At 42.7% G+C, this 25,407-nt stretch overlaps 2 protein-coding genes across 2 annotated transcripts in view; one reads left to right on the top strand and one right to left on the bottom strand.

Annotated features, from left to right (window-relative positions):
• The window catches only part of pio (zona pellucida domain-containing protein piopio), a 33,598-nt gene extending 8,226 nt beyond the window's left edge, over positions 1 to 25,372 (top strand). Inside the window, exons 4-9 of the mRNA XM_026815934.1 lie at positions 8,476 to 8,690; positions 21,117 to 21,284; positions 21,387 to 21,592; positions 22,227 to 22,389; positions 22,500 to 22,685; positions 23,007 to 25,372. Coding sequence (XP_026671735.1) covers positions 8,476 to 8,690; positions 21,117 to 21,284; positions 21,387 to 21,592; positions 22,227 to 22,389; positions 22,500 to 22,685; positions 23,007 to 23,210 — 1,142 coding nt within the window. The 3' untranslated portion in view covers positions 23,211 to 25,372. The remainder of the gene's footprint in view (positions 1 to 8,475; positions 8,691 to 21,116; positions 21,285 to 21,386; positions 21,593 to 22,226; positions 22,390 to 22,499; positions 22,686 to 23,006) is intronic.
• LOC108627842 (cAMP-regulated phosphoprotein 21) overlaps positions 1 to 25,407 on the bottom strand; it is a 60,121-nt gene that overhangs the window by 11,388 nt on the left and 23,326 nt on the right. The gene's annotated exons all lie outside the window — the stretch shown is intronic.

Here is a 25,407-nt window from a genome sequence, read left to right as displayed (position 1 = left end):
TTAAATCAATCCATGGATTTTTTGAAAAATTATAGTGACTTAAAATTTGCATGTACTCTTATGGTAATCACCAGTAACCCGAAAAAAACTTTCTGGTATTTGGTGTGCATGCGCGAAGTTGGAAGAAACAACTGACTTGAGGAACTAAAAAGTATGGAATTTTTGACGTCTTTTAGAATATGTTTCGATATTTTGAAAAAAAAATTTTTCCGAGATTTTCCAAGGGGTAAATTTTTTTAAACTATGTTCACGGAAACCCTATATTTTCTTTACGGAAAATAAAAATTCAAAACTTTAACTATTGTATAGTTCAACTTGTATTAAAATCGTATATATTTTGCAAATGCTATCGAGCTACCTTAAATCTATACAAGGCGAGGCATTTTGCGTACCAGGCGTTTCTTGTATATCATCATCATCCTTCGGATTTTTAACAGAAAATCGCTGAATAATTTGGAAAGAAAAAGTTGAAAAAGCGGGACGAATGAGCAAGAAGGTTGTTCGCGGTGCAAGCTTCCTAAGATGGGACGCAATGGATCGTAACGATCGCGTGCATCAGCATGGATCCTTCGGAGGCTCCATCGATCACGCGGCCGATCGCACGGAAGATCGCTTCCTAAGTGATTCATTGTTTTCCACCGGGTTTACTCGTGACTTATATCGGTGCCTTACACTCGTACGGACAAATAATGCGTTTCGCGATGGGAGCTCGAATCCAGCTGCGCCGTCATCTTGCATCGTCATTACACAGAATTTCCGGGACGCGAACACCCTTCGCATTCCACTTTACGTCTCGGACGTACCTATTTAGTTTGTCTCTCCATCTGATTGCCGAGCAAAGTACAACTGGTTTCATCAAAGTGGTTTAAAAATTTTCTACTTCTGATTTTTACATCACTTTTAGAATCGTTCGGTCGTATTCACATGTACTAATTGGAAGCAGGAACGAATGGAAGAGAAAAAAGCAACGAATCTTGATGAGGAAGTTATTAAAACTGTCCAAGCAAGTGTAACACGGAAGGCAGAGGGAAGAAGTAGAAAAACCGCAAGAAACTCGATGGTCCCATTGCGAATATACCGTTCCCTGCGAGGTGGCCGAACATTGATAACGGTATAAACACACAGCTCGCATGGCGAATTCGTTTCATCGTTGAAACTACGAATCAATTTGGCTACGGCGCGTACGTGGCCCGTTAGTCTGCACGCGTGCTCGGCCACCGTTCTCTACCCGTTAACTGAAATTTCTTTCCCGGATCGTGGAAAACCGGCGCGAGTCAATTAAACTGCTAACTAAATGCACGAACGACAGCTGTGAAATCATGGACAAATTCTATTACACCGGTAGCTGATGGAAATTGCCTTCTTGGCTTGACTCGCGTCGTTCATTTGCAAACTCGACCCGCGTGAATCCTCAATTAAAATTTAAACAGTATTTCATAATGACATTAAGATGAATTGAGGTATTTGTTAAAACAAGAATCTGTTATGTGAATTCAGTACAGAGGATTTTCACAAAAATAATTAATCGTTCTGTGCGACCATATTCTTATTGATTCTACGTAAAGAACGTCGGCATACGGCATGAAAGAGATCCTCGTCCAAGGATAGACTTAACAAGCAGTTAAACCTGAGGGAGTAGCGTTTCCTTGAAACAAGATATTCTTAGGAAGCGCGCAAGATCCAGCGAAGCGACAGATCACCCAGCCTGAGCGCTTCCTCAGATTAATTAACGGCGTCGTCATTACTATTTCTAGCGTGGGTGGATCTCGAGGATGTCTCAAGGATTCTCTCGCTTCGACGATTTTCACAGGAAGGATTTCTTTTGTTATGCGCGAGGCTCGTTTGCATAATTCAACGATGATCGATGGATCTTAATGCAAAATAAATTGTTCAAGAAGATGGAAACTGGATAAGTACGTCTTTGAAGGACATTCATTTTTATTTACTTGCTGCGAGCTATTAATCGATACCTTAATAAGGATTGTCATTAATGAAACGTCAAAGGATAATGGCGAAGCGAGGCGGCGATCGAAGCGGTGTTTTGCCGTTTTATTACTTAATGCTATCGAATATTACATGGAAGTGGAAAAGGAGAAGCTAATCTTCCCTAGATATGAGCTACAATCAGAAGAACCGCAAGAGGAGCCAAAGGTCGTCGAAGAGTAATGTGCGAATTATGTTACCTCCGATTCCCGGCCCTCTGACCGAACACTATCTACCATTATCTGTAAACGCAATCCATCTGACCAAACATTAGAAAGACCGGCCGCTGAGAACCAGAAGAACAAGATTCTTTTTTGTCTAACAAATGGGACGAGCTCTTGGGATTTCGAGGTCGGCCGGCGTCTGATTTGTCAGGCTGCAATCTTCGGACATAAAACGTAGACAGATTCGAAGACAGCTCAATCAGTTCGGGTAGTTTAGGCAACGCGGAGGCCAGGCTGCGACGTCAGCACGATTCCACGCGTAATTTATTATCGTTACACACCTGTCCCGTTTCGGTCTTCGCTTCTATTATCTCGTACATCGTGATCGTTCAACGAGCATCCATGATGCATGATGATCTTTCGAGTTCTACGACCTCTTCACTCGACGAAGCGAGAGTCGATGACCAATTGTAAATTAAAAGAACTCTAAAAGATTCGAAGCCCTGATCATCCTGAACCTTTCGCGTGATAAATTTGAAACAAAAGTCGATGGATTATAAATGAAAAACTGGAAGGATGCAACGAAGCATGCAAGGCTGTGGGAGCCAGCCTGTAAAGAGCAGCAAGCTTTTATAGCCGACTGGAAGATAACGAGAGGAGGCCCAGGGCCGCATGGCGGATCGATTGTACCAACGTTTCGGGATAAGGATCGTTTGCACGCGAGCAATTGGTGCCTTTGTCCGTGGAACAAAAAAGAATCCTGGAACGTAGGAGATAAGACGAGGGAGTCGAAAGTGGGTTTGGCCATTGTCGGTGTTGTCGCAATTTTTGGAGATCCAAGCAATCGCTCTTTAATTAAAAGATATGGCCTGACCATCGATATGCGCGAACGATACGCGTTTAAAGATAAAAATTGATCGAGCACGAGCAACTGTTAATTTAACGGGTATAGAACCATGTGGTTTTCAAATCGCTGCAACATCCATCGGTCTGACGACCGCTTTCGCAACTCGATTTTAATAAAAAATCACCTGTCCGCGCGTACCATTAAGATCAAATGTTAACTGTTCACCTTTCGCATGGCTAATTATACATCATTGACACTCGCCGATTGGTCAAGATTTCCTAGATAGCGTTCCACGCTCCGAGGAAGAGTCACGATCCTTTTTTCGTGAGACGGATATCCCTCTATAACGGTTCGTCGATCGCTCTAAGCGCGATGACCGTGGCTCTCTTCGCGGTGGTAGCTCCTTACGGTATAGTTACGGTAATCCTTCGTTACTATTCCGCACCTTGGTGCAACGACTCGTTTCTTCCGGCAATCGTTCACAATTGCATCAACTCCGCTTTACATCTTTTTATACTTATGTAATTACTGTCTCACGTTACCCAGCAAAACAATTGAAGTATGTATAAAACGATTTGCGAGAGAACGAGACTCGACGAAACGCGATTAGACGTCGAGACGAGAAAGATGTCGCATAACTGAATAAAAACTATTGATAAGGTCGAACGAAAACTAATGTTTAAATTTGCCGTTGCCAATTTTGTCGAAGGCCAACGCGGTTATCCGCGATGAATCGTTTCCAAGAACGTATTCTTGGTTCGAAGCACCGTTCGCGAAGAAAGGAATCGTGGCAGGCTTCGTCCAATTTCAGCGGAATTCCTTAAGAAATCGCTTCCGCCGTATCGTCACGGCAAACTATGGTTCGTTAAGGCTTTAGGGAGAGATATTGTTTTTGCCCGGGTTCCGGTTTCGCTGGGACATGTACCAGGGGTGTTGCGAGCCATCTGAGACCGTAATGAATTAAAGATGAGCACGTTTTACGGCCGGATTATAATTTAAATCCACACCGAATGATTTTACGTTCGTCGCGAAAAAAGGTAACCGCGTCGATTCAACCGCGTCCAATTACCCCGACTAATTACCCTCGCGTCGTCCATTCGTTCTACCCTTTTTACCACCGATAATTCTTCGTAAGAATAATTGAATAATTCAAGACGCTAATTAATAGACCGATTTTACAAAAATTCAATCGAAGTAATTACACAGTATTGAAAATATAGCGCACATTTCAATTGAAATATCCATTCGGTCTGTTAATTATTCTAACAGAATAAAGTGGACGTTCTCAAATGTTTTGAGATCTGAACTGGATGATCCAGATCGCGGCTAGTTGAGCGGATCCAGTCGACGTTACGAGTAGGTACACGAGCGCGTCTTCAGAGACTGGTTCTTCTTACATATTCCGTACGCGGGACACGTCCGACTTATGCAAGCGGCATCGACTATGAACCGACACCCGAACAACTCGCGGTATCTCTTACGAACGAAAACGAATACCGAATTAATAAAAATAATTTGTGAAATTCTTCTACGAAAATTGCTATGAATAGGTGCCTGCAATTTGCAACGCGTGCGATCACGAACCATCGTCCAACGTCTTCAGCCGGAACGCCACGCACATTCGTTTCTATCGAAGAAGCATACTCTTCGTTTCTAGCAACGCGAGTCAAGGATAAAATTATTTCCTTCGACGAGTGGAAACGATAATTGAATATTTATGATTTAACTAATAGATCAGGAAGAATAATGTTGGCTCAGTTTTTTTAATAAGCTAGTTTCGAACGCGTAACGTTGCCCCGCTTCCGGTTGTTAGCGGGATCACGTTGCGGAGGATGCAGACGCGTGCACGACAGTTATAATGCGAAAAGCTAGCCAGTGGAAACACCCTTTTTATAAACTCTAACGGAATTCACACGAGCCACTGGACTTCCATCTACTCGCCGCTCTTATTACACAATCTCATTTCATTATTGATATATTTTACTGTGTTTCGCAGTGTTTAAAATAGTTCAAGGATTCAGGTATACCAAGATTTCAAGAGAAAGCTTTTTTAAATGCAGATAAACAGAAAGACCGAGGAGATATGCAAATCGCTCGCCTACCGGGCGCATCCTTAGCCTAATTTCTACTAGAAATCGTTTCGCAATGCCAGAGACGGTTCGGCGATTATGCAGATCCGCGACTGCCTGGATTTCGGCTCGTTAACCCGTTTCCTTTTCTCAAGACTCGGCTAATCGTTGCTCGTCGTTAAATTAGAGGTACGATGGAAGTACAGAAGAATGCCTCGAGATAGTTTCTTACACCCTGATTCCTTCAATCTTTATACTAAATTCATTTACAAAACGAAATCCACGTGATTACTTCAATTTTTAGATTAGACCTCGAACTGATTTTTAGTCGACACTTTATAAAGTGAATGACTGGGCAGGAAGTTGTACGGTCAACGATAGACCGACGATATGTTATGCTAGTCGTGTCCATGGTGCATTAAAATCTTACGCACGAAAGCCAGGAGCTGTTGCATAACTGTGCGTCCCGTCGCGTCAGCTTCGAGTTAATATTTTCGCAGATGAATTATTTGATTCGTTCATTTTCTCAGAATCCCCAATCGTCCGGTCACGTGCGGTGACGGACATCGATACGTTCGACACCAGCAAATTTAAAAAAAAGTCTTATTAATATATTTCTATTCGTTGAAACGACGTTCGCGCCTCCGATCTGAAACCTGTTAAGGGAATCCGGTGAACTTTTTGCTTTTGCGAGGAGATAGGAAGCACGATTCGTTAAAGGTTAGCGCTTGCACTCTTCTCACGCGTGTACCATCAGCGTTTTCACCGAAAGGAGAAAAGAATGCCCTCTTGTACCGGAAACCGCGTGGTTCGCGTGTCGCTTGCAAATTGCCGCACGGAACACGCCTTTGTCTCGCCCCGGCCACCTCGGGAATGACTCAGGAAGAGAGAAAGGGAAATCGAAGGGTGAAACACGCGTACTTCTGGCCGCTCATCGCGCTAAGGATTCGACCGAAGTAAACGGACCTTGAGGTCAAGTACCTTCCACTTCCGGCGCGACTCAGACGCCTTCCCGTACAACGCTTGAATGCCACTCTCAAGGAAGAGGATACCACCTCTCGGCATTCCGTTTTTTACTTCTCTCGCCGCCTCGTGGAATATTTTTACAGTTACCGATTGAACGATGAACACAGCCGACGAAAGGATTCGAAAGTACGCGTGTAATACGATCCCTCCAATGGTTCCGATTGAAATAACAAGCGGTGCATACGAAATCTCGTTTTACTCGTTTATTCCTTTCCCGTTGTATCTCCCTCTTATAGTTGCAGATATAAAAGGAAAAACTATAGATAAAATTGTTCATGGAGATCTAAAGTAAATTCATTGGAACTGATGCGTGAGAATTAGTAGAAAATCTCTCTTTCTAAAGTTTCTCGGAACCGTTGAACCGGAATCGTGAGGCGGCAGTTTAACGAGGCAAGACCTTCCCTCCCTTTCCGTCCGATCTTCTTTCCGGGAAAAGAACCGAGGCAGTTTTTCCACCGAGGTTTTGAAAAAATGAAATTGTGAGATGGTTTCAGCGGTCGACGACCTCGGATCGTTTTCTTTTTCCCCCGATTCCCGTTCGATATTTCCTGCGCTACGCCATTGACTCGGGCATCGGAGTGTTGCGAGATTTTCGCGTGCGGCTAATTGGCTCCGTTCGGGAAACCGTCTATCGCGTTGGTGTCATTCTACTCGAAAATCGCCTGGGAAACCGGCTCGTCGACCTCGGTTGAGCGTCCCTGCGTCAAAACTTAATTCTCCTTGATTATCCCTGCTCTAATTAGACGAGATAACCGATCGATCGTCAGCGCGATTATATAAAAGAAGTGTCGCGGAAAATGTTCACACGACTCAAATCTGTTGTCTAACACGCCGTGTTATGTAACCTTGTATCCCAATTAGAGAATCAATTAAATGGGAACAGGAATAAAAATAGAGTCCTGTGAAACCGATAGAGAAGAATCGATGTAGTTGAGCAGCGAAGAGAGCCTCAGAGTTCTGCCGGCAAATTGATGTCATTAAGAGACTAACGGTAATCTCATTGAGTCAAGACTTCGAATTTAATACATTTAGGAGGAAATTACAGAAACGCTACATGTAAAATGTACGAAATATCAAAAGGCAATTTGTGTATCGCCACACTTTAAGCGACAAAGAAAAGATATTCTTTTAATCCAATGAGACGTAAGAGGAATCTGACGGTTCTCCAAGCAAATCGACGTCATTAAGTCTAACGGTAATATCATTAAATGATGGATAGAAAAATCAGCCTCCTTATTCGCTGATCACGTTTCCTAGCATTTTTATTATTGACTCGACAATAGACGCTTCCTGAGGAATATTCGGAATCGAATTAAGCCGAAGGAGGACGCCGAGTCAAGTTCACGACTCTCTCATCATTGTCCCCTAACGATCATGCTAAAACCGATGATGATCATTGTCATTTTCGTTCGGCTCGACGGTAATTTTCTAAACGACCATGCCGCTTAAGCGTGCCTCGCGAATTAATTACGTAGCACCAGGCCTAGCTTGAATCTATATTTAACCACCGAGTTACAGTAATAATTACCAAGAAGTTTCGTAATCGACCATTGTGCCCTGATGCTCTCAGATTCTTTTACTTTCTTTGTTTGCTTTTATATTTCTCCGGCATTCATAAAACGTAACTAAATCTGGATTAATATTTAATAAAATGAACGACCCGTTAGTCGGATCAATTTATAAAGTCGATGTTACGCTTGTCAATAACAAGAACGTCTAATACCGAAATAAACTGTTAGCCGAGAGTGAACGCATTCATGGAGCGAACGGTACGTTTTCCACGATAAATAAGATTGCATAATCATGCAAATAGAATAAATTCAGGAACGATTAAAGAAATGATAAGTTGAAACTCGTTCGGGCAACGGTAAATCTAATTTGCAATTGGTGTACGAAATTCTCAGGCGCCGGGGGTTATTAAACTCGAAAGTTAGCGGGGCTTGTACGCGTACCGAATCGTTAACAACGGATTACGTTAGTCGATCCTAATCGAACGCGACCAGTTGCCGAGGATAAAAGTGCGAACTGTTTGTAATTGGTGCCGACCATACAGAACCGTTACGCCATTCACACCTGAGAACCTCGATGTTACTCGGGTTTACAGTTAAACCTGGCAGGGGATCCTTACGGATGATGACCTATTAAAAAAATCGATTAAAACGAAATTAGTATTAGAAGCTTAGATAACGAACCGCGACGACCCCGTTCCTCGGTACTAATTCAATTTCAAATAACTTGCTACAAATTGATGTACCACGGTGTAATTTTAATTAAGAGTGAGAGGCAGGAGAGATCGAAGAAAGACGCGAAGTGGCTCGTAAAACGAATTATCTGGAGTCACTTATTTTTGCGATTATTTAATAAGATTTCTAATTGTTTGTTGCAGCGACCGCTGCGATAGCGAGCACAGTGCAAATCGAGTGTGCGAGCGAGTCGATAATCGTGCACATTTCGACGGAAGGAAAGACCGATTTCCACGGTTTGGTGTACCCAAGGGGTCTGTCGAAGAACAGCTCTTGCCTGCAAGAGTACAGGAGCCAGCCTACCCCTATCACCTACAACCTACCCCTCAGGTCTTGCAACACCATGCCTACCGAGCTGGTAAGCTATCGTTCTTACTATTAATTCTATAATTAAGACGAAACGATATCCTATATAGTATCGCGGTAATCGCAGCCATTCGCGATTTATTCGGCTGATCGATGGCGCGAAATTACCCCGTTGAATCGCGTGTCTTCTACGATACCGTGGGCGTATCTCGCTGTTAGCTTCTCACTATTAGTTGCTCAATTTCTGTACGTCCGTCAAATGGCGATAATTGCACGGCAGGCTATTGCGTTAGGTTAAATCCAGGTTAATCGACGGTCGATCGAACGATTTACGATGGTAAAGAGCAGACAAATTATCGCTCGAGAACTTTGCTCGTAATTAATTGAAGAATAATTTGTACCAGCAATTATCTCATTAAAACGTATACTCAAAAGAGTTCTATAAAACTTCTATTTGACGAACGTTGCTACGAGGAAAAAAAAAAGCATCGTCACGTGACATTGTAATACTGTTCGACGAACGTTGGAACGAAAAAGGCCGGGAGCCGACTAATCGTCGAGCACGTATAGAAACGACTCTCTGGCATCGACCGAACGGTATTACGTAAGAGTTTTAGTTCAAGTGCACTCGAACGAGAAGAAGCGGCCGAAGCGATTCGAGGTGAAAAAGCCCGAGCGCAGGCGTGAATGCACGCTTGCCTGAGAGATAGATCGTGGAAAATACAGCAAGCGCGAGAGGGCAGGTTCGTGTAACGAGGGAATCGTGTGTCGAGGCGAGAGATCGCTTCCTTCGCCATACCATAACTGGACCGTTATGTGACCGGACTCTCTTACGGCCTTCTTCTTCTTACAACAGGAGATATGTAGTATGCCTGCTACGCCTTATGTCAGCGATACACATATGTATATATACCGTGCAAACCGCGTGTCCTTAACGGAACGCTGGTTCCTCCGTTTTGCCGATGATCAACCGTACCGATCACGATCCGTGGATCTGCATGCCTCTTTGGTCTCGCTCCTTTTCCAGAACCGAAACCGCATGATTCTTCGTCTTTTTTATTCGATGGCTTCCATGCCAGGCAATAATTTTCTGCGATTTATTGCGTTTATTATTCTCAAAGTCTTATCTTCTTAATTCAGTTTTAAATATTTGAATAAATTACTTCTTTGCCAAAATCTTTGTGTTCATTAGATTTTCTGCTACCCTGTGCTGCATTCCTATATGGTATACTCCGCTGTTCCCAATGTCGTGTCTTTTCAAATTGTTGTTTAATTCGTTCTTAAATACTTTACTTTTCCCGACGTGCACAGAAAGAAAGAGAAATAAGATAATTGTCTTGTACGGATCGATTGTCCCACGGCTAATAGCGATGCTGGTGCGCTGGGCCCGTGTAATTTAAGGGCTGCAACGCCGAAGGGAACAATTTGTCTCGAACAGGCAACGTTGAAGAAGGTGAACAGAGTCTTTGACCTCTTCGCTGCCCGTTGTGGGCGTCCGAGGGGCCGTGGGCAGACATCTCGGACAATAACGATTCCATGAACCGTAAATTAAATAGTTTTACCGAATACCTTCATCAGTTTCATATTTTTCCCTTTCGAACACGAATATGGATCTGAGAAATTCTGTAGCATCGAACTCGGTCCTGTGTTTTACAGAATCGACGTACTCTACAAGGTAACGGGACGGACGAAACGCCGGCGGACGAAACGTTGACTCCACACGGACAACGTTTTCGTCGATTACGTAATCTTCAAAGAGAACTCGTTCGCTTCTTTGCAAAGTGGACCACATTGCATAATAGAATTCAGAGTTCAGACTTTTAACGCTTAAACGTCCAGCTATTTTTTAAAACCGTTGCATAAGTGCAGCATTTAACGACGTCGAGAAGAATTCTCGCAGTAGAACTCGAAATTCGCAACGGGAGATAATTTGCATAGATAATCTCAACTGAGAACCGTTCAAATGATTTTCCAACCGCGAGAGCGTTTCGCAAACACCGAAGGCTAAAACCAGCGATGGATCTTCGCACAAACACGTCGTTTTCAGTTACTCATTAATGGCATCACGTCTCTATTTGCACCGGCTTTCCTACTCCACTTACACAACGTTCCAACCTCGAGCTGACTGATCGTCGAGCAACGTCTGATCTCGTGGAATAAAAAATCGATTAAGGTTTACTCAGGCCGTTTTATGGTCAATTATGAAACTTTCATCTTCTTCAAAAATCCTTATACATCCTCCATTATGCAATGTACATCGTTTTATTCATTCAGTGAAATTAAATAATTTGCATATCGGGATGGAACACTGGAGACTGCCATTTCGATGGAAACAATTTCTCTGTGATAATAATATGCGGGTTCGCTTTCGCAGAACTGACGCATAAATTCGATTCGAAACAGACAAAGGACTGGACAAAATATTTTGCTCCTTTTCGCGGACGCCCGAAGGTAGTCCTCTCTTTTGGCTACGTGTCCAGAGGTAGAGTGGGACGGTGTCTCGTGGGCAGTCGGCCCACGCTCACCTCGTAAAAGTAAAAGTCCACTTCGATTCTTTCCCGTATGCATGTATATTGTTTGACTGGCAAATGCTCGACACGTTCTCAACAAATTCTTCCATGGGCCAGTGAAAATTAAGATGCGATGAAACGAAGAAGAAATTATAAGAGATTTCAAGTATCAAATATTTGAATTCGTTGCATTTTTGTAGATATCCAAGAGCACAACGAACGTCAAATGTAAAATAGACGCGATGTGTCCTAGATTTTTACTTTGCATCAAGCTTAATAGTATTTGTTTCCTGGTACACTTTTTTTCCGACGGAGAGCGTGAAGCATGCAATCGCAGATTCGTGAAATTTCATTGGCAATTTCGTTGCGTGACGCGGCGTAAAATTATGCTCGATATTTCTTTATCCCTGAGATCCGGTTGATAAAGCTCTAAGTATATCTAATAGGAGCAATCAGGCTCGCTTCGACTGCGTGTCAGCGCGCGGGGTCTTTTTTACAAACGTTTCTTTGCGTCATTTCTTTATCCGAGTACGTACTCATAACTGCACGCGCTCGATGAAAATGGAAAGTCGACCGCAGGAGCACGCACGAGATAAAAAGGAAGACCGCGAAACGGTTTTACGTAACATCGTCGAAAGTTTAAGATGGTTTTGGATGCGCGGGGAAAGCAATCGATTTCGAAATCGTTGACCGACTTCAACCAAATTGCTCCTCCCATTTATGAATGCTCCGAGGTGCGACATTTCATTTTTCATGCGTATCCATTTAAATATTTAATTGCACAGTTTAAATTCTAGTATTTAAATGCAGAAGAAACCGGAATATAACTCATAGTAATGGAATGGAATCATTTATTATTGGCAGTAAATTAAATTTACGAAGCCTAAAGGGAATTAAGCAGTGGAACAAAATTGCCTATCGGCCGGATCTATTCGTCCGTACGTCATAATGAAAAACGTGTGCAAATGAGGGCTCGCGAACGAAACGAACGTAGGAAGGTAATAAGACAGAAAAAGAGACGATATACGTCATTGGGTGGAAGCAAGACGCGACAGGCGCTTAATAGGAGCAACAAGAGTGGTTTCGACAGCTGCAGTAAATCGTAAAATGGGTAGCTTCACCGGGTATCCAGTTCTAAGTGGCCTGTTGCTATACTCTGGCATCCTTGGCGATGGCCTTGCGGATATATGTATACACGCTCGCAGCGCGTGTGTACGTCTACGCTCGTACAATGCGTACAGTTACCTGCGTTAACGTTAAATCGTCGGAAAATCGCCTTTCCGTTTTCCCCATGATCGACGCGTTTTAGACTAGAATTGCTTCTCGGAATAAAAACGAATCGGAAATTGTGAACGCATCTTTAGATCTCTTTGTCACTAATTACTTTCCAATGGAAATCGAAGCTGACATTTGATGGAGAAACATGAATCAGATTAATTCTGAATTAAATTTGTTCGAGAAACGTGAAAAAGCAAATTAATTAAAAAAAAAGGAATTCGATTTCGAGTTCTGTTTCCGGTGGTTCGATGTGCAATGGCGTTGAATCAGAAAGTAGAGTGAGGTTTCCCAGATTGTTGCCCAACATCGAGATAGCGATTTTTCATTTTCCTGCCGTCATGGTATTCGTTACCAGGCTTTTACGCCTTTGTCCCGTTTGCATTTAATTAACGCGATTATTTCTCAGTAATTTTTGGTCCAGAGACTCGAGAGACGTATGGTACCAGTTGGTCATCACGTAATAATCTATACCTTTTGGCACAGCTTGTAATTTAACGATCGACTTTCACTTCTTTCGTTTCCTCTCACGACTTCTTTTTTTCCCTCGTACCGATACCTTTCCCTTGGCTACATGATCCGTAGCCTGACGACTATCTTCGAAATTCTCCAAACGCCGAGTCGCGCTCGAAACGTGTATTACAGAATGCAGAGAAACGGAATTGCGTCCAAGCAATTGAATATGAATATCCTGAATGAATCGTTCCCGAAGGGGGTTAAAAACGTTTGGGGGTTGAAGTAACGAGGGTGCGACGACCTCGAGGTCGTCGATACCTCGGCGCCAGCATTGTCCAGCGGATCAGGCCGCGGGTCGTCTGAAGAGAGGAAGAGGAGACTGAAGCGAGTAGAGACGGGAGTAACTCCGAGCCTCTTCAGCAAAAGAGGAGACGACGACGACGACGACGACGAGAGAGACCGGTCCGTGCCGTATCCTTGCCTCGCGTTCCTCGTCCTCACTGTCTGAAAAACTGGCCGCCAGATACGGCTGTGGCTCTGGTCCCTCAGTCAGAGGTCAACGAGGCCGGAGGACCTGTACCTTGATTCAATACCCTCGCGAAATATCTCTTCCAACGTCGTCAGTGGTTCTCACAGCCACGCCTTCTCGTTCGAATCTCAGATCGTTCAGAAGTGTTCGAAAAAGTCTACCAAGCCTCCGAACCCGTCGGCAGGTTCGCAGCAAATTCCTTCGACCGCAATAAGCGTCCGGAATGCCTCGCGCATCAGTGTTATTATTCAACGAGAACAGGCACTAAATTAAGGGTTTAAAATTGCGAACAATAGACCGTTTGAAGCGTTTCTGACCGAACAGTGGCCTGATCCGCTCCAGCTGCTCGCGGACAAGAAATATGCAGCTTCTTCTTCAGCCCTAGAAGGAAGGTTCGCTCCATACGCTTGCCAGAGGCTCTCAACCCCTTTGTTCCGAGGGAAACAATTATTAATCGCCATGTTCCATCTTCCAGAAGTTCGTTCAAAAGAATTCCGACTGAAAACGATTTCGACGGCCTCTCTCTCGATACGTGTGATAAAACGTGTAATGTAATAAACGACGTAGCGGTGTTTCGGTCATTAAATTCTTAGCGTATTCCCTTGCAGATTTTCCCTAAACACTTAGATTAAGTTATACGTCGGCGAGGAGGAGCTGACAGGGATTTATGTTCAATTCTATGCAATGAAAGACTCGTAAATCCCGAGGGAATGCACGGTAGCTCGATGTCCACGGGAAGGCGACGCTGTTTTCTATGAACAATCCTACGGATGGTCGCACGATCGCGTTTAGAACATCCCGGATCGTCTTTCGACTCTGAACAAAAGCTACAATTCTATTACTTCTTCTTCCATCAATTTTTATAGACCGCAGTCTCGATACGCTCGTCGGAAAATCGATTCGACATGCAAAGAATTCAGAATACGATTGTCAGATGTCGATTTTCCACATGGACGCTATGAAAACTTGATTTAAAAAGCCTGCAACTTATTTATTTATTATACATTAACGTTATAGAATACGGAAACGACAACATTAATGAATCATTAGTATCCTTCTGGAATCGACTCCGGCTGATCAGGAGATGATTCGTGTTTTAAAACGGAGAAACGTTTTGCAAAGCTGTCGAACGCGTTTCGAGGAATTAAACGTAGTACGAAGAAGTTACATCGTACCGTATCGCATAAGACAGGATATTAAAGGGAGAAAATGGAATGAAAGAAGAAAAGCAAGGCTAACGCGACAACGTTGAAAACACTTCACGGGGTTCTCGCGTCGTTAACTCGCTCCCGAGGAAGAGAGACGAAGGTAGATCCGACCTTCTTTTACTCCTTTTCGTTGTTAACCCGTTTCTTACCCTCGTTACTCTATTTGCCCCTCGCCTACGATCTTCCGCGTTCTAACGCTTTCTTCTCGGAACGAGATGATGGTCCAAATCAACGAGAGAAAAGCTGAGCTCGTAATACCTCGCTCCCGGAAACTCGACTGGATTTTAATTTATGCTCAGAATTTTCCTATCATTGCGCAATCAAGTATCCGGTTCCAAGTATCCAAGAGGCGTTCCTTTATTTTGTTTAATATGTACGACGTTTACCAGTCGCTTAGTTAATTAAACGTGAAAGCGCGAGTTTCTTTTAAACGCGAAATCGAATCGTACAAAATTGAATACACTGGGACGTAGCGAAGGACTTGTCGCTGAGTCTGTTCGTCTGGTTTCTCCGAAGAGGCGAAGGTCCAAGGCCAGAATCGCGATTACCTTCTGAATAAAGCCCGCCCACGCTTGGAAATACCTGTTTTGGCCCGTCTCGCCTGCCAACAGGATTTCGACTTTCACCTACTGATTAGAATTAATTCTCATCGACAAGGATACATCCTTGCGCCCACCCGAATGACTCACACTCCAATGAACATGCTTTTTCTATACGGACGATTCGGTTGTGAATCGACGAGGAAAATTCTTGGCCAAGAGGGAAACCGAGCAACGAATTGGCAAGGAATTCTAATTAAATAACAGGATAATTACATTCGTTCTAAAGAACTTTCCTTCCACCAACCGAATAACGATGAGAGACTATTTTTAAAAAACGAAAGGTGTATTGCTTCATTGTTGTTCCTTTGCCTCGAGACACTCGATCGTCGAACAAATCGTCGTACGACGGTAATCGAAAGAAGCCGTTACGTAACGATAATAAAAAAAACTACGGATGATCCGATCGCAGTTCCAGAGCACGGTTTTATGTCATTGCAGGTGTCACGTACGCCGCGCATTATGTTACCTCTCATTGTTACGCGCACCGCGGACACAATTCGAATTTCATTGACACACTTGGGGAAAACTGCAACACGCGTACCGATTCGAAATATTGATCAGGCTCACCGTTTTTAACGATAAACTCGACATGATGACGTCCTGCGTTCTTCTAATACATTAATGAATCATTGCAATCGATCTACTTATCGTGATTAGACAGCATTTTTAACGATGAATTCGATATGATAATATCCCGCGGTCTCTGTGCATATTAGCGTCACGAATTACTGCGATGTATCAAATTATTGTAATAGACCGTGATACGAATTACTTTACTAGAATGCATATCCTCTTATCACGTTGGTAGATATAAGTAATGACAACCGCTTATTACGTCGGCGAATATAATTCTATAATTGCGTGAGACGAAACAAAAATTTCTGGCTGTGATTCGCGCAGGCATGAATAATGCAAGGGAATCAATTGGCTGAGATTGCACCTTAAACATGAATTCCTGTACGCCGTTCCATAGACGACTGGACGCGCATACGGGATGAACGGCAAATATTGACAAAAGAGATTTTTTCATGTCCTTATACCGGGGCTCTCGCGGACTCGAGGTGTGACATCACCGAGGGACGTAAGAATTATTTATAGCCGACAGAAGATCCCAGTGGAACTCTAACAGTATTTCTTTTCTAGTAAATCGAACATGCAATACATATTTAATTATCGACGTATGTTCATCTTCAATAAAAGCAAAACGACTCGTATGACTAAGTAGGCTTGAAAGGTATGAGATCGAGTTATTTCTAGCCAAGAGAATATAACGAAATTGTAACTGTACTTCGAAAATCAATCATAGAATACATATTTAATTATGGACTTGTGCTCGTCTCGAATGAAATGCAAAATAACGTATGATAAGCGGATGATTGAAGGTACGCGGTGTTGAAAAATGGAATCAACATGCAACCCTTGGACCTCCGTCCGTCAAATGACTAATTGGCGGAGGTTTCCGAACGGACGGGGAACATCCAGCACAATTATTCAGACACGGCGTAGCGAGAGATGCAGCGGGTGCAGCTGCAGCTGCAGAGCCTGAACTGACCGGACGTCGAACCCGAGGAAAGCTCTAGCCTCTCTGCTAGAGATGTATCGTAATAGTAGACAAAGTAGCCCAAGGGCAGGGCGAAGATGAGCATTTGCATACGCCGCTTGATCAATTTAATATCTCTGATCTTTTCAATGAGAAACGAGATTGTTTCGAAGTATTCACGTTCGCAAAGGCAATGGCTGTAGGACACGTCTCGGAGCTATCTCGCCATTCGAATTTTTGTAAAGAAACGAAGTTCCATCGGAAACTCCTAAAGCGATTCTATTATATTCTGTAAGCTTAAAATTTCTTAAAGGTTGCGTGCACTCCCGACAATTTCGCGAAGTTATATCCATTCGAATTTTTGTCAGGAAGAAATAAGACTTTATTGCGAGACTCCTAAAGCGATTCTATTATATTCCATAAGGTCAAGATTTCCTGAGGGTTGTATGTATCTCGGAAAACTATTTTATCCCGCATCTGTCTGAACGTCGCGTGCAAGTCACGCCTACGCGTACATTCTAAGGATGCCGGCAAACATGGTTAATCGAAGGAACGAAGCACCGAGAAAACAACAACTTCTCGCGGATGTTACGTAAATTCTACCTAATAAGATCTCCGGCGGGGGGCTAAGAATTAATATCCGGCTATCCCGAGAAACATAAATCTGCGACAAGGATCACGATCGTACGCAGGCTCGCGTGTATTCACCTCCGCAAAAGTTTATTTTCACGCGAAACGTTCAGCCTCGTACGAAACATTCAGAGAAGAACCTCGTACGATTTCCTCGATTCAAAAGGAAGAGGGAAGCTATTCCTATTTCATTTTTATGAAACGTTATTAATCTGTGCCTACTGATATTAAAACGGATCATCAAGTTTAAAATGTGTATGTAGCAATAATTCCAGGATTCGTTTTACCATGTCGCAAGCTGTAAAAACTGCGATTTTACAAAGACTGCACGTTGGCTCGTCAGTCATCAAAATTTAATAGCATCCTTCAACTTCATCTAATAATAATCGAATCATCCTCGGATTCGGTCATTAATTCTCCAATAAAAATCCCCTACATTCCATAGAAATAAAACTCGATTCCTGGCATTCGTTTTTGCAAAGAGATTACCAGATTGCAGATTTAATGTCCGCAGACATTGAACAATGTAAAAAGTGAAATACTCGTTACTATTTCTGAATTGTAAAACAAATACTTTGTAGATGTTTTATTTTCAAATTCCGCGGTCTAGGGATAAGAAATGAATTCCTGACGATATCGAATGATTCTCTTGAAATTGCAAATATGTGACGTATCCGCAAATCACGAGGCATGCTTTGCAAAAAATCTGACACACGTGACTTTGCAATAAGGGAAAATACCGCGGATGCCTCGCGGTCTGATAACTTCTCATCCCGCGTCGGATGGGATTCAACTCCTGTCATTCCTGTTGCCTATCTCGCCCGGCAATGAAACCATGCAACGGTATACACCGATGATAGTTTTCAAGAATTTTTGAACCGTTAGAGCACGTACTGAAGGGAACAATGCTTTCGGTACATCTCTCCTCAGAAATCTTATGACATCGCAGAGCTTGTATTAAAATATCTGATTTGTAATGAACATATCGCAACATACGAAAGATTATATTGCATATATCAGCAATTTTTGAATAATTATTTCAATGAATATCAAATTAATAAAGTGAACAACGTCAATGAATCGATCATTGCAATTGTTTTTAATTATTTTTAAATCACAAGGAGCAATTATTAAAATACTAGAAATGATCATTTGTACATTTCATAGAACGTCTGTTATTCGCGATGTGTCCTGAGACTTCTGAACGGGGGTGTACATACGATGCAACGGTACATCATAATAAATTCCCACTTTCCTCGGATCCGACGAGATCGTGCGGTTCGCGGCGATTCCTCATGTTCCCGTAGCTCGTTCCAACGTGTTTTACGACTGTCGAAGTGGGCGTTCCTTTAGACGTGTTACCTTCGATTTTACCAGTGCACAAAAACCGTAAATAGAGTTAACTGTATCAAATGGGATTCCATGTAAAACTACGAACGCCGAGTATCTATTGTGAGATATTTTCTGAACCTAATACGGTACCATGAGTCCATTTACTGAGATCTGATCGATTGTACTAATTCAACTGAACAGTACGAGTAATCGTGAAGTGGGAAGGACTGAAAAATTCTGTTGAAGCGTAATATATCCGACTCGGCGTGGCCTTTAGTCTGGCAACGATTCGTCCGACACGTCCTGCAGGATGCTGCGCGGTTTTCGAGGTCGCCGTGTAAGAATAAGAATCCCACCTACACGAGCAAGTAGCACCGCGTGTTACACGTACAAATGGTGCACACGTGTGCGGATGGGTTCGTACGTGAGCGAAGGAAGAGGGAAAAAGGAGCAAGAAAGGTTGGAGAACGTAGCCCCTTTGCACAAACAGCCATGATGGACGTGTACCGTGCGTTGTACACGAGAATCGATGCTAATAGCCGGGATTAGATCCCTACGTTATTTTCGCGTCGTTTTACTTATGCAATTTTCAGTCGATAGCCAATAACGTCGATGGGCCAGAGATTAATTATTTGTTGAAGAACCCAGGGATCTCGATAAAAGAAGCAATATGTATCGGGGAGATAGATAGTATCAAACAATTACGTAACGAGCTAATTGAGTTTGCAGCCTCTCTGGCAATGAACTCGGAGCACGTACACCTTCAATGGCGATCATCGCAATTTGTGGTAACGCAGAACTAGTATCTACCTACGTGATACACCGATTCTCGAGAAAAACGTCGATATCGATTGCTATAAGCCAAACCAAAACGAGGCCTGAAGAAGCCGAGAACCACAGACTATAGGGGATCGTAAAAAGAGGCCCCGTGCGCATAACTCGAGGAAACCAAGCTCCAGGAATTTCCTCTTCGTAGATAACGCGAAAGATCACGGCCGACCATAACCACAGAGAATACTAAGCCGCAAAAATCCGTCACGTTCGCTTGGGTGGTCTGCCCCCACGGTATATGATCCAATACAAAAAGAAAGCCGATCACCTTTTTTTGCAGAATCCGATCGAATCTTCTCTCGGAACTTGCGGTGTCCGTACACCGCAAGATATTCTATTAACGATTGTCGCGAGAAGTTTCCAAAATAATTATAGAATCTTTAGAGTCAGTCTCATTGGATTTGATTAAATCTTTGCGATATCAAAGAAATCGTGTCAGTGAACGTCGCTAGAGACTTGCAAGAATAATTGTAAAATCAAAAGTATTAATCGTGAAGTGTTTAGAATTTAAGATGTGATTCCTCTTAACAAAGAGAAGCTGAAGTTTTTGGGGCATGTCCTTTGTTGGTTTAAAAGAAGTCGGCGTAAATAACTCCCTTCGTTGCTAGATAAGTGTGAAACGTAAAGTCAGCGATCTGTCGAGGCTCGGGCCGATGCACTGCAGATTGCGAGTATCCTTGCTGAGGTCGGACGCCGTAGCATCGGCGAAGGTCGTTGCCTGCTCGATATACACGGTGTGCCATGAGAATTTTCGCCCAGCATCCGCTCTCCTTAGAAAAGATAGATCCATAGCGTAATCCTTCTTGGGAATTCTTGTACATCCCTTTACGCATATATCAATGACTCAAAACGAGTTCCTTATTCTATGCTTTCGAATGGACTTAATACGACCGCTGCTGCGATGCTATCTTGCTTAATTTTGTTAACGGTTTAATAATCCGGTCAGTCGAGGGATAAAACGGGATCGTGGTAATTAATTAACGCTAGCGCGTGCATAACGATAATAGTATCGCGACAACTATGAATCAAGGAGAAACCTCTTCAAGGTCGTAATTCCCGTTACAGATTATCAGTGAGCATCATAAATCCTTCTTCGTTTCCCTCAGCGATCTTGCTCTTAGTAAATATTGTTTGCGAGCTAATATTAACTGTACAACGAGAACATAAAATAATTCTATGTCTCTTTCTTTGTTGGAGGTTCGAGCACGCGAGTCTTTTGCAATATCTCGTTTACGAGCGTTTCGGTAATCGGCCTGACGCCGTGCCGATCACGTTTCCCCTGGACTTTCAGTCTAGCAGTCTTCTGTCCTTGCACCCTGCAAAAACCGGACCGGACCGTTCGCTATCCTCGCCTTCCACCGTTTCTACCGCGAAAGGAGTGGCTCTCTCTTCGTTTCTTCCAGAAGCAGTATCCACTTTGCTCCTCTTCTTTCTTTCTCGATCATTCATTAGATTTACGAGATTGTTACTTAACAAATTTGACATGAACGACGTTGTAATTTTTTCTATGTACTTTCGAATGAAGATTTGTAATTTAGAGAATTGTGAAATGGTTGCTGTTACAGGACGACGGAGGTATCGAGTACTTCAATACTATAGTAGTGCAGCCACACCTGAAACTGGTGACGAACCAGGGCAGAGGATTCCACGTGCGCTGTCGCTACCAAACTCGGGACAAAGTGGTGACAAACGACCAGACGCACGTGGCGATGTTGCAATCGCTACCGTTGCAGGTAAAACTTGCTCGCGTGAATAAACCGCAGCTTTTTAATAAAGAAATAGCCACGAGGGAGAGACGAGATGAATAATAAATTGCGTTTTACGACCGCCGATAGGCGACAGCTCCCATGCCAGGATGCACGATGAAGATCTTCAGCGGAGATCCAACGAGGCATCAAGTGGCGGAAAACGTGAAGATCGGGGACCCTCTGACCCTGGTCATTAGCATCGACAAGCAGGAAATGTTCGGCTTGAAGATATCCGACTGCCTGGTGCGCGACGGTCTTGGATGGGGAGAGCAAAGGCTTATAAACGACGAAGGGTAATTTCAACTTCAAGCAAGAAACACCTAAACGTTTCCGTCGCGTGTTCCCGCTTTTTCCATCGCGAACATCTTTAACTCTTAAACTGTAGGAGGGTCATTCGCGGCCGAACAATTTACGATCCAATGTGTTTAAATTAGCTGTTAAAATCGTTGATAAACTACTGAAGAGAAAATATCAAAGAATTGTTTGAAATGTCAATTATCAAAAAGATTGCTATTTAAACAAACATGAATAGCAGTTTAATTAAGTCGGAATTCTTTCAGACTTTTTTAAGAATTAAAAAATGCATGTGGCTTGAAATACGTTTACAGCCCAAGGGTTAATAATAGACAGGAAAGAAATACGTCAGAGTGTACACGATGAATTATTCAAACGCCGGAATTGAAGCTACACAAAGCGAGCCCGGTTCACTGACTTCTTTTCATGAGCTAATCAGCTGATCCAGGTTACACTTTCCCTCTTCAATTGTAATACACAATTGGGAACAGGGTTTTACAACTTTTTGTGACGTACAAGGAGTCGAATTAATTAGAAAAATATTTCAACGATAAAGCAGATTGAATACGGTTTTACGATTGAAAGGAGTTTAACAATCAGTGAGAAAATAAGTAGCAATCTTTATTATTGCAGTTGCCCTGTGGACGGAGAGATCATGGGACAATTCACGTACAACGAGGATAAGATCGAGGCAAAAGTGAACTTCCAGGCTCACAAGTTCCCCTACACGGCCAGCGTCTATTACCAATGCAACGTTCGACTGTGTATAAAACACGATGGAGGGTGCAGCAAGACGGTAATGAGAATACTCAATACATCTCGTTTAAATAAAAAAAGAAACTGTAACATTTCGACGAAGGGGTATTGGAAAATTTCCAAAGTGGAATCATTGACATTCCGTTACAGCCACCGGAATGCAATTCGTTGTCCAGAAGACGCAGGGACACTGCCAACGAGAATGCAGCGAAAGGTGTCGAGGGACTGGACGCCGGCACACCGGCCACAATCGAGGTCTACAGTGGGTTGTATGTGAACGAAGCCTCGGACATTGCCTCCAAGTCCGACTTCACCGACGACGTCTTCAGGGAAAGGGTCAGTCCATTGACGTTCCTCTTTTAACGATTTCTTTGCAGAGATGATCAGATTTTTATACGAAACAAAGGATTTACGAAACCAATAAAAGAGTGCACCTTAGATAAAAATGTTGATTTAACGCACACTTAACTTTCTCGTAATGAAATCCAAACAGAAATTCTTTTATTCCTTAAAAATTATGTGTATTCTACTTTCGATATTGTATCAAAATCTGCAGCACGATAATTGGCATTACCAGATAAGGATTTCAACTTCTTTTAAAACAGAAAATGTTTAGGATGCCTGGAATGATTGAGCTTTCGAATTCTCTGATTACAGACCATCGACGATCCTAACAGTATCTGCATATCGCAGAGGAGTTTCGCGATTGGAATAGCAGTCGCTGGTTTGATTCTAATGTTAGCGGTGGTCGCGGCGATTCTGGTACTACTGGCGAAGAGGCGACATAAGAGCGTCTCGACGACGGGATCGTCTATCTACAGCGGCCCGTACACGAATACCGCGTACAGCCACAGCAGTTAAGTTTCGAACGAACGAAATCGCAGGTATCGGTTCTACGTCCACCGCGTCGCGAGGCTTAGAGAATTTAGCAACATGAGATTTTGCTCAACTGCCGATGCTATTGTATTTTCGTTTCGACGAGGGGTAGCTAAGAACGAGGTCCGAACACGCAAATTTAAAAAATGCTTGCCAGTTCATAACTAGACCGTCAATTTTCGTACGCGATATAAAACATCTAACAAATATGATGTTATCAATTTTATATGTCGTATAAATTCTACATACTTCCTGCATAATTCAATTATTCTATGAATGCAAGTCTACTGATAATTTAAACACTGCCTTTTTAAAGAACCTTACCGTTGTTTTATGAATAACGCGTGCCAGGACCCGGGCAGCCTAGCTCGACAACGTGAAACTCGACACGAATCCGTAGGATTAACTAATAATATATACGTTATTTTGATTATTATTATACATTATAATATTGTATACTAGTCCAGTATACGCTGTCCTAGCTACCCTAGCAGCCGCACTAAACTAAGAGAAAAAGGAACCCAACGAATTCCCTCTTTCTCTCTCTCTCTCTGTGTCTCGGTAACTTAACTTAATCAGCCGCGCAGAACGGATCGCTCTAGCGTTTAAGGCGAAGTCGACAGAGACTCTATTTTTTTTTTTCTTTTTCGTAGCGAATCAAACGCCCCAGTGATTTTTAACTACCGTTCTTCTTCCACGACTTCCGTAGCAAGTGTCGGCATAGATAACTTCCTACTTCCATAGCAATCTTTCTCTCATTATTTATAATCCCTTCCGTAATATCGTTTCCACAGAAATAATCCCCGAGTTCAATTTAATTGCAACGAACGATATTTATTAAAATTAATCGAATTCTGTTTACATTTTCAAATTCATCAATTAATAGTAGAATTTATTCTGTACAGTCTCCACTTGAAATTGAATTAAATACATTTGATCGTGAATGAGCTACCACGAACTGTAATTAAATATTTAATCATCGTGTGAGAAGGTCGGGGGCGAGTTTCTGTGGTATCGAACGATAACGACGGCTCGAAACGAGCAAATACTTGTAAGGGATCCTGCGATGATCACGCGGCCCCCGATTATGTGCTTGGATATTACGTGATAACGGGTCCCGTTGCCGCGGAACAAAGGAGAGGAAAAACTAATAACAAACTGCAGCACCAAAGAGTAAAAAGGTGTAAAGAAAGTTCCTCGCGTCTGCGAGCACACGGGACACTCGCGTGAGTGTGGCGACAAGAGTGTATAATCCATTATAACGCTTAAACGTAAAACTAGTTTTCATTGAAACGAGGTGCTGCTCCGGTATCGTTACTCCTCTCTCATCTTTTTTATTTGGCTACTTCGAACCGTAATTCAATAAAAATAATTTCTATCGGTGTTTACATCGGTATTCCAGGATCGATTGAAAAATTTAATTGGCAGTGTAGGAGTACCGAGATTCGTGGAGCGTTTTTTTTTATTTAGTTTTTAATTTGTGAGAAAAGGAGAGACACCGCTTCGGAGCGGTGGCGTAACTGGGTCCAACGTGGTGGTGGGTAATCGTAAAGTTTACTTTTAAAGCGAGCAAAGATGAAAATAGGAGAGTATGAATGCGCGAACGTAACACTCGTAACCAATCAGTTGTTCATACGACAAAAAAAAAAGCATCGATTCGGTTTAATAAGAGAGCTGTTAATCATTTTTGTAAACGACGAGACTTCGATATTCAGACAACAACGTCGTACGACGAAGAGTTCGAATCGCATACGAAACTAATCTAATAATAATTCCTATGAAACTTCTTTGTTACGACGTTAGATAAATTATATTATTGTGCAATAATAATTCGAGAGATGATATTGTGACTCGAATGTGCAATGCCTAGCAAGGATCTGCAGACGTTCTACTTAGAAACAGTTTCGAAATTTCGTTTTGAAACTGTCGCTAAATGGCACGATGAACGAGAAAGAATTATCGTTTCATCGTATCCGCGGCATTGGTTCATAGCGACATTGGGGACAGAAAATGCCTGTATAGAGTACTTTTTGTAAGCATACGATTCTATTCTCCCGAGTCCCGCAACGTTTCTCTGGACCCTTGTCCAAAAACTTACAACGAACTTGTGTAAATAACGAAGACGTAATAAATCTTGTAACCATAAACACGTCCACTCATTGCCCCTAAAAACCTTGACACG

The sequence above is a fragment of the Ceratina calcarata genome, unplaced genomic scaffold (assembly GCF_001652005.2).
Source record: "Ceratina calcarata isolate Rehan_Ccalc_2016 unplaced genomic scaffold, ASM165200v1 scaffold48.2, whole genome shotgun sequence".
NCBI lineage: Eukaryota > Metazoa > Arthropoda > Insecta > Hymenoptera > Apidae > Ceratina > Ceratina calcarata.
The sequence above is the reverse complement of the archived record's forward strand: the minus strand, read 5'-3'. Positions and strand labels throughout refer to the sequence as shown.